The 17,010-nt window shown below is 28.2% G+C and overlaps 2 protein-coding genes across 2 annotated transcripts; both read right to left on the bottom strand.

Annotated features, from left to right (window-relative positions):
- Positions 1-1,581: 1,581 nt before the first annotated feature.
- Positions 1,582-3,120, bottom strand: LOC124847353 (nudix hydrolase 18, mitochondrial-like). Its single transcript, XM_047324829.2, has 5 exons — positions 2,895-3,120; positions 2,520-2,625; positions 2,338-2,421; positions 2,113-2,241; positions 1,582-1,996 (listed from the first exon to the last, which is right to left on the bottom strand). The coding sequence occupies exons 1-5, from the start codon at positions 2,966-2,968 to the stop codon at positions 1,859-1,861; spliced, it is 531 nt and encodes a 176-aa protein (XP_047180785.1). The 5' UTR covers positions 2,969-3,120; the 3' UTR covers positions 1,582-1,858.
- A 10,882-nt stretch (positions 3,121-14,002) lies between these two features.
- LOC124841384 (Rubisco methyltransferase family protein) lies at positions 14,003-16,871 on the bottom strand. Its single transcript, XM_047317645.2, has 5 exons — positions 16,511-16,871; positions 16,240-16,406; positions 15,351-15,650; positions 14,962-15,225; positions 14,003-14,679 (listed from the first exon to the last, which is right to left on the bottom strand). The coding sequence occupies exons 1-5, from the start codon at positions 16,818-16,820 to the stop codon at positions 14,302-14,304; spliced, it is 1,419 nt and encodes a 472-aa protein (XP_047173601.1). The 5' UTR covers positions 16,821-16,871; the 3' UTR covers positions 14,003-14,301.
- Between the last annotated feature and the right edge of the window lie 139 nt (positions 16,872-17,010).

The raw sequence follows: 17,010 nt of genomic DNA, 5'->3' as shown, positions 1-17,010 counted from the left end.
CAATTCGCATTATGGATACTGAGATTGACCATACGTCTGCGTACAGGTGACGAATTTCAAGTTACTGCGCTTTTTTCTTTTACATTTTAAATAGTGCATTGATATACTGGTAAACATTTGTTAATTATTTAATACCTTCATATGATATTTTTAACTAAGTATGAATGTTATTTGTTTAAAATGGATAGAAGATGAATGGTTTCTCACTAATTTTTGGTAGTGATCTGCAATTATTCGAGGCAAGTTCGATATATGTTTGTTGTAATAAAACGACTTGATGAAATAATACCTCGTAGAAGGTGATTGCTGATGAAGATACCAATATTTTTTTTTTATTAAAGCTAAGTGTATTATTCTTTAATCAATTTTACTATTAAAATGAATGACTTTGTGTTTAATCACCAGTTATATTTGAGAAAAAAAAATTATGTTATGCTACTGAAAAGATGTTATAAAGGAACAAATAAAAAAATATTTTTAAGTATCAATATTTACTCAATTACAAAATTAGGTTAATCATAATGTTAGAATGACTTTTCATGTAGAGTAACATGGGACACTATTAAATTAAAATAACTAACTCAACATACATGTACTGCTCTAATGAGTTAAAAAAAGTGAATCTAATTTCATCATGTGAGAAGTCTCAATCTTTTTGTGTATAATTTAGTCGTTTTAGTCTATTTTCGAATAGATTAGATTGATTAGGAATATGGTATAATAAACAATGAATAGTTTTGTATAAAACTTTATTATGATTATTTGCAACCGCTATTTTTAAGTTGGCATTATATATATGATTATTTTTGTTATATATATATATATATATATATATATATATATATAATATATATATATATATATATATATATATATATATTTTGTTTGGTTTTTTATATGCATATATTTTCTTTGGACATCTTTGGTTTCATAAATATATATGTTTTACTATTCAAGAGTTACATTTTGTATATAAAAGTTATTATATGAATCAAATTGATATAAAGTAAAGATTAATTGAAAAGAAACCCGTACATGTTATTTTTACATAATTTTCATTATATACATTTTATTATAAGTCTATGTTATATAATGATATGTTCAATAAATATAATGATAATTTTGACTTCGTAAAGTTATTATATATATATATATATATATATATATATATATATATATATATATATATATATATATATAGTTAATTAAATGTGTTAGAGTTATTATTTTATTAGTTAAAATATTAAATGTGTTAGATTAATCTATAACTAATGATATATATGTCATGAAAAGTTAATTCTGTAAATATTATAAACAATGTTTCAGTTTTATTAAAGATTAAATTAAAAATATTAAATTTAGATAAATAACTTACTGAAGTTATTTAAAAGGGTTATGTTCTTTATATATAAATACATATTCGTATACCTATTTTCTTTCTATTCATCCAAACAAAAATCAAAAGAAAATCTAATATATTTTCAAATACTTTTTATTACTAGTATTATGAAAGTATATAAATATATATATTAAAGTAAGATGCTTTATCATGTTGATGAAGTTGAACTAGTATATAATTAAGTAAATCAATTGAGAGAAAATAAGAGGTGGTTGGAAGGAGGGTTTGTACTTCATCGATAGGATTCACACCTTATGGAGTATACATTCAATAAAAAAACATATAACAAAAAAACAAGGGGAAGGTCTAATACGAAACTATTTAACTCTTGGAAGTGAGTGCTAAGTTGTGTAAATGTGTAACGTTAAAGTTGCATTAAAATTGCAGCTCCATTTTTCTCTACAGTTTTCTATAACTCAATTTATGAAATTCTGGCCTACCCTACAGTAACTAAACTCTTTAAAAACCTAAAGAATCATCCAAAACCATATCCTTTTTTCCTTGTTCTGAAGACAACATTATTCTTTGAACCAATATATCTAATGCCTCCTTCATCCACCAATGCTGACAAACTTCTCTAGCTTCACCAACAGTCATCTACAAAAGATAACCACAAAAAAATAAATTAGAAAAATATGCAAACTACGTATATAATTTAAAAAATAAAATAAAATCAAATAGCATGTGCAACATAGGTATAGACATAAACATACCCAAATTCTTCTCCGTAAATCTTTCTCCGGCCACGTGTCAAGCTGTTCCTTGACAAACATGGGGAACATGTGTCCTTCATAGTATATGCCATGTCTTTTGCTGATGAAATACCACTGCCCCAATTCATGCTGCACGTGAATAACAAAATTATATTAAAGTTTCAATACCAACCAAAGCATAAAAATTTCAAAATGCCTAACATTTTAGACAATACTATTACATACCTCAATAATTCCCAATACTCCTGCTTCTTCAAGAGATTCCCTACAAGCTGCTTCTTCTACAGATTCATCGAGTTCCCATCCTCCCTGTGATTAATTATCAGATAAATGCGATATTAATTAATTAATCAATTAATTAATGAATGTTTCACTAAATTAATTAAACGACCAATAATGAATAATACCTTAGGGAACATGAATCCTTGGCCTTTCTGAGAACTAACGACCAGTACTTCCAATTCGTCACTCATGTTACCATCTACGTCTTCTTTATATCTATAAGGTATGCACCTGAACATTATAAAAACCCAGTCAAGTACACCGAAACAAACAAACAAAACGATGGAGTAATTAATGAACTTGGATCTATTCCGACCCTTTTCAATGCCAAAACAAAAACGGGAAGATCCAAAAAGAAAGTGCGCCACCATGGACCTACCGATCCAGCAACTTTTATAGAAAACGAATTAACCCACGTGAACAATAAAAGCAAACATTTTTGGCAGACGCGACAGGACACAGTACTAGAAACAAAAACGAAGCCACCAAACCAAACTCACCCAACAACTTGGCGGCCACCCATGTTGTTGTACCTCTGCAATTCCCTTCCCGAGCGAGATACCAGGCAGGCCATGTTCGAAATTGGTGGATTTGAAGAGTAAAGTTTGAGGTTGAAGGAAAAGAGAATGAAAGAAGAAAGGAATGAAAATAATGGATATGTGATTATCGATCTGTATATATATATGATTGGTTGGAGACGTAAGAGAATAATAGGTGGAGATGAAGAGTGACAAGAAGGAGAAGCTATATATAGAATAAAGGTTGAGAATTTTTGGTGTTTAATTGTAAGCAATCACATGAAACGCGTAATTGTCTCCTTCCTCGACCCTGATCATCTGTGTTATCTTCAACCAAAAGGAATATATTATTTTTATAATATAGTAATATAATATAAGAATAGAATAATATGGAAAAGTTGTTAATGGACCAAATACTGTATATCGTGTGGAATAAATAAAAATGAAAAGAGGAAGATAAGGAAATGAAGTCAATATTATTAAGTTGCTGCTGCTTACTATATGTATATGGTGTGATGAGATTAGCTAGCAAAAAAGAATATTACTACTTATTGAAGTTTATTTATTGTTTTTTTATAGTAACACAGTCTTCACATTAGAGTCGACACGGAGATTGGTGATTCTGAAGTTGACTTTAGAAACACACGTTTATGCTACATCTATGGCTTCTGACTCTCTGCTATCATAATTGAACAATCATAGTCAGCATTTCACTGTTTATTTTTATTTTTATTTTATATATTTTACTTCCAAAATTAATGTGTATTTTGTTTAAGAGAACGAAAGAGATATAAAAAAAGTATTTTATATTATTAATTTAAAATAGAATTATAATTTTTTATATAGTAGTTATGAGATTAGCTATGAGGTTTGTCTAAATATCTGCACATAGATAAGATAAAATATTGTTGACAATTTTATGTGGGTTTTACCGTTTATTTGTAAATGGTATGACAACTTGTTTAGTGGATTTAAGATTGATAAATAAGTTAAGATTGTCTCTTACGAATTTTATTTTAGATAATTTTTTTTTTTGTAAATAAGTTTTAAATATTATAACTTACTTTAAGCTTTAATAAGTTGGCAACTTTAAATTTCGACTGAATGTATGCGTTGAAATCTTAATTTTTGTTTTGTTTTATGTTTTGGTTGATTTTAATTCTTTTGAAGAAATTTTAAAATAAATTAAAGGGTTAAATATGTTTTTAGTCCCTAAACTATTTGTTTTTATTTTCTCTTTCAAAGTAAGGTATAAAAAATTAACGTTTTTTTTTAAATAGAATGACTAAAATGCACCCTACTTTGAAAGAGGGACTTAAAAACAAATCCGCTTGATAGTTTAGGGACTAAAAACATATTTAACTCTAAATTAAATAGTGTTTTGTAAACAGGAACAAATATCTAACTCGATTTTAACGAAACAAACAACTAAATATGACTAAAACTTGTTTAAAAAAAGTAATATATTGTTTGTTGAGCAATTGAGTTTAATTAGAAGGATGATTTTGAGATGTTGAATAAGTTTACAAAGCGTATCTTTCCAAAAACAATTTGATGAACATTGTCAATAATTTGCGAAGTTGATATATTAACATGCAAAATGAACAAATCTTGAAAATCAATTGAGGATCGAATATCAAATGAAAATTAATAGTTTTAATCTAATAAGTGTAAAGGAACTACAAATGAAAATAAATTCTACAAGAAAAACGATCAATATAAAATAAGTACTTTAAGACTTTAAGAAAAATAAGTATCGTAAAGCAACTAAAAGAAAAATGGTAACACGTGTTAATAACTTTAATTTAAAAGAAAAGATGAGAAAATAAATAGAGAGAAATTGACAAAAAAAAAACTTGAAAGGTAAAGTGGAATAAGTTGAAATGATAGTAAAAAAATGTATGAAAAAAAGGAAATACATATGTCCCATGTTTTCTTTTCATTTTCTATTTTATTTTTTAATTTAATTTTTATATAATAACAGTATGTCTATTTAGAAAAAAAAAGAGAGTAAATACATAGATTTAGATATTATAATTTAAATAATGAAATGAGAAATGAAAAGTAAATTTAGGTAATTGGAAGATGTGATGAAAAAACAACAGAAGTGAGAGAGAAAATGCAAATACTATGAATGTTATATTATATATGTTTAGTACAGCTGACTTATTGAAATGGTAGTTATCAGTGTATCAATTAGGTGGCGAAAGCTGTCCCGAGACGTTAAGTGTCTTAACAACCAAAACCTAAAATATATTACTATAAAAAATATTGTGAAAATTGACAAACACGTGTAAACAGCTTTATAAAACTGTTAACTCTACATATTATATATATATATATATATATATATATATATATATATATATATATATATATATATATATATATATTTATATTTGTATATATATACATATGTATATATATACATATGTATTATACATATACATATGTGTATATATATACAAATATAAATGTATATATGTATATGTATATATTATGTATATATATATATACATATGTATATATATATAAATATATATACATATACTATATATACATACATATGTATAAATATACATATATATATATACATACATATATAACATATATATGTACTTTTATATATATATATATATATATATATATATATATATATATATATATATATATATATATATAAATAAGATAATTGTTAATGTATTTAATATCGTATATTTGAATATAAATATTTTATTATTGTTATCTGAGTTTGTAAAAATATAACTGTTTTTATTCACAATTTGAATGTCAGTTTTTAATTCTCTGAACCAGCAAGTTCAGTTGACCACCAAACAAGTCGAATCATACACCAATTTAGAGGATCAATCTTAAATCGGAGAACAAACTAGTAAGTTTGGCCAACTACCATACAGACCAGACAACGATACATCAGTCCAAAGGATTAACTCTCAACTCAAAAAGTAAATCAACAAGTCCGATCAGTCACCAAATAGGTTAAATGACAATATAGTAGTTTGGAGGGACTATCCCTAATTCGGAGAGCAAATCAACAAGCCTGCTCGAAGGGTTGACCTCCAGCTTGGAGAGCAAATCAGCAGGCCTAGCTGATCACTAGACATCCTAGCCGACCACCAAACAAGATATTAGGCACCAAACAAGCCACTAGACAACTTGGTCAGCCATCAATCAAGTTAGTTGGTCATGCACCGGCTTGGATAATCAAAGCTCGAAGAACAAGTTACTAAACCCAAATGATCACCACACAGACCGACCGACCTACCTTGAATTGGATCGATTGGTGTAGACAATACTAGAGCAGATTAACAATAAAACTAATTAACTTAAGAATAAAATATAAATTACATGCAATTGTAATAAAAGAATGTTATTATTATTATTGTAATAAAATTATCATAATAATTTCTTATATACATTAACGGGGTAAATGATTTTATAGTGTAAACGATAAAAAAATTATTTATGATTATTATTGTTATAAAATTATCATAAATAATATCTAATAGTTGACCATGTAATTTTTTTTCTGTTTTCCGATGAAAATTTGTACACGAAAGCTAAAGAAAGAAACTAATATATATAAAAATGGTTTGATTGAAATGAAGTGCAATATAAACTTTTGTTTTGTTACAAACTAAACTTGACCTAAATCCAGGTACAGATAATTATCATACTCGATTCATTTCAAACTCAGACCAACGTCAGTGCGATTTTTTTCTTTTTAAATTTAAATGACAGCTAGGTACTTATTCACACACATATTTTAAATTTAAAAAAATTAAAACACTTTGAAAATAACAAATATCGTAACATGATGCATGCATAATTTTTCTATATGATCTCTAATCTTCATAGTTGTCCTAAAGTAAACCATTATCTATTGTTATTATTGTTTTACTCATATAGTATTTAGAAACTTGCATTAAACAAATCAAGGATAGTGTCTAAATCAGTCACGGTATAATTTAGTTATTGTCGAAATGAGAAAAATTATTATACGTGTAAGTATATATTGTAAATTTTTTAAGGTTTAATTATTAATTTAGCTCTTATATTTAAATATTTAATTTTATTTTTTATATTTATTTTTTACTTATTCTTATAAAAATATTTAATTTTATTTTTTCCATTAAATTGGTATTTTACAAATGTAACATATTAAAATTAAGTTATTTTTTATTAAATAAAAGATGACTCAAATTTTGACACATTATATTTGATATCAGTTTAAAAAAGATTACAATAAGTGTTTTTTTTTTCAGAAACAAGAATTCAATTAATCATTATTTTTTAAAATATAAATTTAATTAAGTAAAAAAATATACAAACTAAAACAAACCAAACATCGAAATGTAAAATTCAAAATACTATTTTTTTTAACTAAGCAATTTGTTTTGTATTATCATTTTGTAATTTTTAAAATTTTATGTGTACCTAGTCAACGTAGAAATTTTCATTAAAATCATAACAAATTTAAACCATACTTATGAATATAAAGCGTCCCTAGTAAATGTTATTTGGATTAAATATGTTTTTAGTCTTTAAAATATTGGTCATTTTTTATTTTCGTCCCTCTTTTAAAATAAGGTACAATTTGGTTCTCATTTTTTTCAAAACTTTGATTTTTAGTCCTCGAAAACTAATACCGTTAAAAATGTGGTAGTTTTCGATTTTAGTTTTTGAGGACTAAAACCAAAGTTTCGAGGACTAAAACCAAAGTTTCGAAAAGAATGAAGACCAAATTATACCTTATTTCGAAAGATGAACGAAAACCACAAACCGCCAATAATTTAGGAACTAAAAACATATTTAATCCATGTTATTTAAATAACATAACTAATTGTGATTTGGTCTGTATGTTAAATATACCGTCCCTATTTCAGTTCTTTATTACATCAATATGATAATGGGCGTTAAAGGTTTATTCATATGGAATGATATTAAGATTTACAAATTAAATTTAACTTAATATTAAGCTACATCTATAACTTAATATCGTTTCGTTTCTATATTCATTCTTATATTTATATGTTTTAAATTATTAAAATACAATTACTCTATGAGATAATTTAAAATTTACATTAATATTAGTTTATTCTTTAGTTTTTGTAATTTATTTATAAAATACACATTTCATAATTTTATAATTTTTCATATAATTATTTAATATTTATATAGTTATTATTTGATATTAATACAACTATGACCTTTTTATATTTGAAGGATAAAAAATATGTTTATATTTTAATCAATGATTAAGTTTAATGGCCACTGACAATTTTTTTTACATACATATAAAAATAATGTATAGATACATTTTTTTTTAATTTTAATATATTTAATCTCTTCAAATTTATATACACTTATAAATAAAATTTTAGCATCCAAATTATTTTCAAAAATCAATTACTATTGACATTCACTATCTTTTTTCATATTTTTATTAGATACCATTCCCCTTTTTTATTTTAAGTGACAAATTGTTCTCTTATCTTATTAACAAAAATAAGTTTTATTATTATTTTTCAATAAAAAAAATGTCTTCAATTTTTATATTTTAAACTTTAGTTTTTTTACATTTTTATTTAAATTTTAGTGGATATAATTTTTAAAAATAAAATAAGATAAATAAGTATTATTTTATTAAAAATATAATTGAAGTGATTTTCGTTTACAAAACCAAATAAGGAATGTGAATATATATGTAAAAACTAAAGTGACTTGAATGATGTTTTGTAAAAATATAAAGAGTTAAATGTCTTTTTGAAACTAAAAAAATGAGTGTAATTTATTATAACATGAAACAAAGGAAATGTAAGTTCTCTTGAAAGCAAATATTGGAGTTCGTCCTAAGATAATAAAATATAAAATTCATTTTCTTTAAAAATGAAAATCATAAGCCTAAGCAGCATCCATGGTCCGCATAAATGGGATCAGATTAAAAAGATGACGTGCAAAGGTTCTACACAAAAGAAAAAAATTATATAAGGATACAAGCCCGACCCATCTAAAATAAAGTAGGCCCAAAAAACGGTTCATAATTAGACCAACAATGAGTATTGAACAAACTTAACATTTAAAATGAGTTAAAATACTATTTTAGTACCTATTTTTATACCATTTTATTAATTCAGTTTTAATAGTTTTACTTTTAATAAAATCATAATATTTGTTGGTTTTCTTTACTTTAATCTTTTTTTTCTTCTAATATTGTTTAAATAATTAATGGATAATAAACAACATCATGTCATATGATACTAATAGGGTTAATGTGATGTATTAATGTTTTATATTCGATTTGATGTTTATATTCATTATTTTTATTAATTTAGTCTCAACAATATTTTTAAATTGAATAATTTTATCTCTTTATATATTCAAACGAAATTGAATTATTATATAAATGTTATAATGATTTTTTGATTAAACTGTTTAATTGATTTTAACCTAAAAGTAAATAATTTACTTGATGTTTAACCTAAAAATCTTATGTCAACTTTAACCTTTTAAAATTTTAAGTAAATGTTATTAGCTCCCAATTCTAAAATTTTGACTCTAATTACCGATTCTATTCCTAAAATAAAAATATTTAATAATATTTACATAAAAAATAAATTTGATCTCAATTTAGAAATAAATTTGTTTCATTTAAAAAAATTGAATTAAATAAAAAAAATAAATATAAAAATCAAATTAAATATAAAACAGATTTAATTGTTAAGTAATCATTTTTTAAAATTTAATCATTTTTTAAATTTAATTATTATTTTTAGTTATAAAACTATCTACAGAATAAATAAAATTTTTGTACCCAAAAATATAATATTTTTTAAAAATTTTATTTATAATAACAATAATAATATTATTATTTTTTATTATCCGGACATGTTTTCACTAATTTATAGATATTATTCACTCCGTATTATACTTAAAAAATGTTATAATGAGATTTATTTTATTTTTTTCTGTTAATTGTTTGATAGTGTTTTGTTTAAATATTTAGTTTAACTAATTCACAAAATAATATAACAAAATAAAAGCATCGAGTTAAATATGTTTTTAGTCCCTAAACTATTGGCCGTTTCTGGTTTTCGTCCCTCTTCCAAAGTAAGGTACAATTTGGTCCTCATTCTTTAGAAAAACGTTCATTTTAGTCCTCAAAATTTTGTTTTTAGTCCTCGTTTTAGTCCTCAAAACGTTCGTTTTTTCGACTAAAACAAACGTTTTTTAAAGATTGAGGACTAAATTGTACCTTACTTTGGAAGAGGGACGAAAACCAGAAACGGTCAATAGTTTAGGGACTAAAAACATATTTAACCCTAAAAGCATCGTACATTAATTTTATTTAATTTTAATCTTTATAAATTCTTTTAATACAGGATTGATAATAAAATATAATGTATAAAAAAACTACTACAATTGAAGCTAAAAGTTGTAATTAAAATAATTTATCTATAAATAAAATGTTTCAAAAGTTAAAAAGTAGTTTCAAGAAAAAGAATTATAAACATCTGAGGGTTTTTTTACCAAAGAATGAAAATAAAAAATGTGTAAAAAATATCACGTATACAAACAATTTCAGTTATTGTAATTGATAATTTGACCAAGTATTTATAATTTATAAAAGTTTTTGTCCACCAACTTAATTAATTGGTTCATTTCCAATGGCCGGTATAGTTATATCTGTTACCTTTTAGATCTTAAAAATCAAACTCCACTAATGAGGCTATTTACAAAGCACTTAAATTTTGTCAAAGTTCAGTGGCTACTGCTGGTGATTAATTAGATTATGCAGGTCAACTGCTTTTATATCTAACCCTTTCTTTTGTTTTTCAAAGTTCATTCGGTTGACCAGTCTTCAAAATGAAGCTATTACACGTCTATGAATCGTTGACCACAATTTTGTGGATGAGTTCACAAATCACAAAGAAAAATTTCATAATCACACGACACTACTAATTTTGGATACAATTTTGTGAGATGTAAGATCCATGTCAATGTTCAAGGAGTATTGTAATTATTGTTCTAAGTTTATTGTAGTTATTATTAAAATTATTTGAAAAATATATGTAAAACGGTATTTCGACGTTAAAATCAAATAAATATTTGACAAATCGATATCAATGACAAAGCTTTTCCCTCAAAAATATATTTATCCAATTATTAATAATTATATTATGTTAACAAGTGAACTAAAACTTAACTCAATTCCACATAATCAATTCGTAAGATGAGGTTTACACTCATTTATATATTTTAAATTGACTTTATCCGTAGTTGATAGTCGAAGTAAAGCTTATAATAAAATCAAAATTAATTATTCTAACAGTTGATCGATTGATCCAACTCCTTCACCGTCCAATCTGATAATAATTTTATCAGTGTATAATTAACTGTCTAATCTAATCTATGATTAGTCATACAATACACATACAACAAATTAAAGTATTTTAGGTAAAATTTTTGAGAAAATATTATATTTTAACTTTTTTATGGTAAAATCGATTCCTTAAATTGGAAACAAAAATCTTTAAACAAAGCTATCTTCACTTTTAAAGATTTTTTTTGTGTTTTCAAATATTATTTTTAATAATAAATTTGTGGGCTATTTTTCTCCATTGAATATAAAAAAGAGGAAGTGTTTGAAGATTGAGGGATGTGGAAAACAGTAACAAGTGGCAAATGGGGACAAAACCAGAAAACATAAGAAGCAAAGTGGGTGTGAATAGACATAAACTGAAATTGATTGAATTGAGGTGGTGAGTTTCCATTGGTTTGGGTGGCTTCCCAAGTTGTCGTTTCAGGTTATGTTGGGCAGCAATGGAGGGTGGTAGAAGTTTGATTTTGGAGCATTTTTATGTCGTGGAAACCATTTCTCTCTGCAAATACCAAACATTTCTCAACTTTGACGACTTTTCCTTCTCACATAAATATTATATGGATCCATTCCTATCATTGCCCTTCCCACACACCACCCCTTTCCTCCACGTGTTTCATCAAATTTCAATCTCACTCTTAATCATTCATATTACTATCTTTATATGCATCTTAATGTGTTTTTATTTTTCACAATCATTTAAATTACCATAAAATATTATTTCTGAATTAAATATTTGTATTGGACAAATGGCGTTGAATCAGTTTATCACACGGTTGTCCGTTTATTCAGTTTCTTGGTTCTAATAGAAAAGAAAACAACAAATCAAATGAGTCAGATTTGTAATTAAAGTATAACATATGGTGGGTGGAAATAATAAATATATAACCTATAAATAATTATTTACGATAAAAAAATATTTTTTACTTTTTCTTTAAATTCAAATAATTACTTTCATTAGAAAATAATTATTTACTGTTTTATTATTTCAGTAACTATTTTTTCAAATTTAAATAATTGCTCATGATATTATTTACATAATATTACTTATAATATCTTTTATTTTAATAATTACAATTTATTTTATTTATAGTTATATCTATAACTATATATATCATTTATTTTTCCAATTTTACTCTTTAATTGCTAGTTTTAAAATATAAATAGTTTATATATTTAAAAAATACAGATAATTTGGCGTATGTGTTTAATAATAGTAATAGTGTAATAAGAAATTAAGAATATATTTTAGGTGCGTGGCTTCAAATGTCTGTTCTAAATGCATCCAAATGGAGAAGGTGGATTGGAGCCCTAATAAAACTTTTTTTATTTATTTTTATAATAAAAAAAAAACAAAGGAAAGATTTTTTCCCTTTCTCTAAAAATCTGATTTTTCATTCCTTCTTTCGGGTATATATATAATCCTTGAACTTGTTTCCTAGACGCCATAATCACGTTTCAAACATTTGTTTTCTAAAGGTTTCTATTTGGGATTCTGCTGAAGAACAACAAGAAGAAGAAAACGAAGAAGATGGAGAGCACCGCCGCCTCCACCTGCACCTCCGCCACCTTCTTCAACGAGAAACGAGAGGGCTACATGGGTTATGCAGTTCATAGCCAAGTCATCAAAATCAAGCAAGAAATTGAGAAAATAAAGCACCCTTCACTGCAGCTACACATCAGGCGTGCCCTTCTCAGAGATGTCAACCGTCTTCGCTCTCGCTCGCCACTGGGATTGGCCGAGAGTGCTATCCTTGGATGTTAGATCACCACGACATCACTACAGACACACATGTACATAAAATGTTCTATGCTTAGAGAGACAGACTTCCCTTCTTTGAAGTTTGAACTTTATTATAAATCCCTTTTTTCTTCCTTTTCAGCCTGTTTTTTTTTTTTCGGTTTCTTTCTTCCTAGCTTTTATGTTCTTGTGACTTTCTTCTACGTGTTTTTGGTGGTATATATTGTGACATGCTTTCTCTAAAATTTCTTTCTATGTGCTTGTGGAGCAAACACAATTGTTTGGTCGAGAAAGGATTCGTTGTCCCCTGTTACGATTTTCTTTTCTTCTTGTACGTGACGAGGTTTGAAGCCGCCGATTCAGTTGCCCTGTGAAAAATGAACAGGGCTTGACATGGATTCTTTCCAAACGCAAACGCTCCCTAATTTCAAAGATTAAATCCAACACGGAACGGCACAGTATAACTAGCCGTTCTTGTGCCACGTCAAGGAAAATAGAATGGAAATTTGTAGTTCCACATCTTATTCAAATTCTTTGACTGGTATTATTCATGGGAGACTGTGAAAGAGAGAGCGATGGCCGGTGTGGTGCAGATTTTCTGTTTGTTTCTGACTTTCTGTCCTCCTAAGTCTACATAATAACATAAATCTGAACCACGGAATATTCCTTTTTTGTGTGAAAAAAAAACAGAGAAGGAAGAAACTAAAAAAATAATCACTGCTTATAAAACTAAGAGAATAAGTTTATTTACGTTTCATCGATAGCTACTAATAAAATATTCGGTTACTGAATTAGATTTTTCCAGTATGACGTATTTCATATTTACAGTTCTCCCAACGGGGAAGATTGTCAAATCATAGAGCTTCTACTGAATTGGTTTCATATTTGGAGAAAGACTAAATTATGTTGAATTGGGTGCAGTGCAAAGAAACATTAACACATAATGACCAATTAAATAAAATAAGTAGCACTGCTTATATTTCAGTAGAAGATTTGTCAAACGGCTTAAGTAACTAGCTCAATCAAAATTACATGGCAAACAAATCAAAAAGAGAATAAAAGGGAAAAGGGATATTCCTAGCAGCAAGCAAATAACTAATCGTTCACAATCATTGAATGACCGGCACGTTCAACTTAATCACCCAATGTGTGTTTGAATAAGCGCCGCATTAAACTGAAAGTGGATCCATTGTTAGTGTAGCATTCACTTTAGAGCCGGTTGGGAAGTTTTAAGGAAAATAAGCATACACTCAGCCTTCAGGGGTAGCTGTTTCCTTTGATGATAGAAGCTTTACCCTCCTTGAGAGATTTTTCATTACGTCTATAATCACGCATTTCTTTTGGATTCTGTACTGAATGGCTAACTCGGTTGAACCTGAAGCACCCTGCTTCAACAGAGATTCATCATCCATTATTTTGGTCGGAAAGTGTTCCAATGCGATGACGCACAAAGCAATTAGGGTGCGAAATACAGCTATGTCATTTGCAACACCGAGAGGAGCCTCAACATCCAAAGACTTTAGTGTACTGAGATCATACTTCTGCACAGTTTCCACATTACTCGAAAGGACTACTCGCAATGCAGCCACCAAGCGGCCCTCTACTGTTTCTTGACCACCTAAGCTCACCTGTCACAATAAAACAAATAAAATGAACTTGTGCCATGGGTGGGATGATCAATACCACAAAGTTTTTTCAGTTTTGGGGGTTAAATCATTCAGTTATCCTGCAATTATTACTTATTCCTGATGATCCTACTATGCTTTGGCCAGTTTTATCACTCACTTATCAACCGTGGGGAAACCTTCAGTCAAAATGTGGATGTTATGTTGATACATTAACGGCAATATGCATTGAGTTTCTACAAGATAGAAGAAGGGCACTAATGTAACATGTAATAGTAGTTTAACCTTGAGATCTGGAGTTTCTCCAGATAGATTCAACTGAGATAAAATCAGTTCCTGCCATGGAGCAGGTGCTGAGAAATTTGGTGAAGAAACTCCAGCTGCAGTGCTTGCAGCATCCAAAAGAGCGCCATCATATTTGAGCTCGATACAATCAAAAGGGTTTGAGTGAATCACAAATCCATAATCAAGAAGGAAAAAATCATTGTTTAAACAGCCGTAGCAAAGTAACAGAGGATCATCTTCTTTGATGGCTGTCTCAGCCACAACCTGAGAGAAAGAAAGAATACCAACAGGAAAGCGGAGTCAGATTTAACTTGTTACTTAAAAGCCGAAAAAGAACAATTTGGCGGGGGTTGGTGCAATATATATATATGAAAAATGAGAAAGCATGCCTTCACTTGCATCTTCATGGTATCGGTATCTTCTTCCTGAACAATTCTAGCATTTGGATTGAAACTATGATTGCACATATCAATCAGAGGGAGCATCATGGGTATGTGAATCCGGTCCCCATTCTGATCCTTTTCACCATACAACCTGAAGGCCCTAGATGAGACTGCTGACATTGCCCATCCAAGAGAAGATGCATCTACTTCTTGACCACCAAAAGGATGGCTATCTGGCTTAACACTCGCTAAGGCACGCTTCACTTCTTGCTCAAAATCAAGAAGAAACCGACATCTTTTGTTTACCTGCCTCAAGAAATTGACTTAACTTAACTGCCATAGTACAGACCTGCGAGAGGCACTCAATATATTCTATAAACAACGACACAGACGATTTCAGCTTCTGGAATTGCTTACAAGTACGTCATTAAGTATTAGCTAAAGGACTGAAATGAAAATGCATTTTCTCATGATCCCAAAAGAGAAATGAAAGTGGATTAATACAACAGTAAAACTTACAGGCTAGGTGCATGAAATGATTTTTATATATCTTATAAAACTAGAAAACTCGAAGAATAAGAGACGCAGAAATGCATTTCAAAAGGGTAAGCGCTTTCAACATTAGAGTTGGAGATGAAGTAGGTATAGTAGATTCATTTCTCCTGTCAAAATCAATTCTTGATTAGTTGTGAAGTACAAATTACGATCCTGCTTGGATCATAAGAACCGACATGGGAAAAATAAAAAAAAATTGTGCTTTAAGAAGAAGCTTATGAACTAAATTTTTCTAAAAGTTCCTTTATTTTTTTATTTCTCCAAAATTTGAAATAAGTTTGACTATATAGCTCAAAAGAAACTCAATGCATTTTATCTCTGTATTTTGTTGAAGAAATACCTGATGAAGAAGTGGAGCATAGTGCAAGTTTTTTATGTCCTCCCCAGGAAAGAAAATAGGCACGGTGTATGTTTCAGGGAGATTACTTATGTACGGCCACCAAAAGGACCCAACTTTTGCCCTCTCTTGCAGAAGCTTCAAACCCAGTTTCATTGCCCATAGTTCCTCTGCCAAATGCTACCACAGTGTCCAATTCATTTACATCAAAAACTCAGTGTAGCCTAATTATAGAAAAAGAACAAACCCTAGACTCAACAGAAAGAATGAATACCAGGGATTTGGCGCGCCAAGTGATGCAGCACAGGGTCGTGTTCAAGAGTGGTAAAGCGCAAGGGAAGGTGGTGCGGGAGGACAATTAGGTCAGTGCCACGTGGAATTGGTTCCTTGGCCACTAGACCCAGTCCGTTGGATGAACCCAGTTGTGCTATATCGAGCGCGCGGTGCACGAACCCGCCCTCTCTGGTTACCCACTTTATGAGGTCGGGTGGGTAGGGAACTATTCGTGACGCCGATGCAGATGCGGCGCATGTTAGCGGACGCAAGTGGGTCAGCGAACACATCACCGTCTTCGAAGTGGCCATAACCCAATCCTCTTCGGCTTCCCTGCGGCAACTCCTCCACAAGCTTAAATCCTCAACTATATAAGAGTGATATTTCTTTAATATTGTAGTAAAAAATATTAACAAAGATTAAGTTAAAACCATTAATTATATTTATTGTAATAATGATACAGAAGATGTATATTTGTATACCTAGAGAGAATTACAATAT

This window comes from Vigna umbellata, chromosome 1, assembly GCF_029865625.1.
Source record: "Vigna umbellata cultivar VRB3 chromosome 1, Vumbellata_1.0, whole genome shotgun sequence".
NCBI classification, from domain to species: domain Eukaryota; kingdom Viridiplantae; phylum Streptophyta; class Magnoliopsida; order Fabales; family Fabaceae; genus Vigna; species Vigna umbellata.
This window is presented reverse-complemented; position numbering and strand designations above follow the sequence as displayed.

Bases quoted from the DNA above. Each gene is read 5' to 3' on its own strand.
- LOC124841384 (XM_047317645.2), bottom strand. From the start codon at position 16,820: ATGGCCACTTCGAAGACGGTGATGTGTTCGCTGACCCACTTGCGTCCG. The intron at 15,651-16,239 runs GTATTTCTTCAA...TTCTTGAGGCAG, and splicing joins ATGCTCCACTTCTTCATCAG to GTAAACAAAAGATGTCGGTT. The intron at 14,680-14,961 runs GTTAAACTACTA...TTATTGTGACAG, and splicing joins GAGAAACTCCAGATCTCAAG to GTGAGCTTAGGTGGTCAAGA.
- LOC124847353 (XM_047324829.2), bottom strand. From the start codon at position 2,968: ATGGCCTGCCTGGTATCTCGCTCGGGAAGGGAATTGCAGAGGTACAAC. The intron at 2,626-2,894 runs GTGAGTTTGGTT...TATAATGTTCAG, and splicing joins GGTGGCCGCCAAGTTGTTGG to GTGCATACCTTATAGATATA. The intron at 2,422-2,519 runs GTATTATTCATT...AATTAATCACAG, and splicing joins AAGGATTCATGTTCCCTAAG to GGAGGATGGGAACTCGATGA.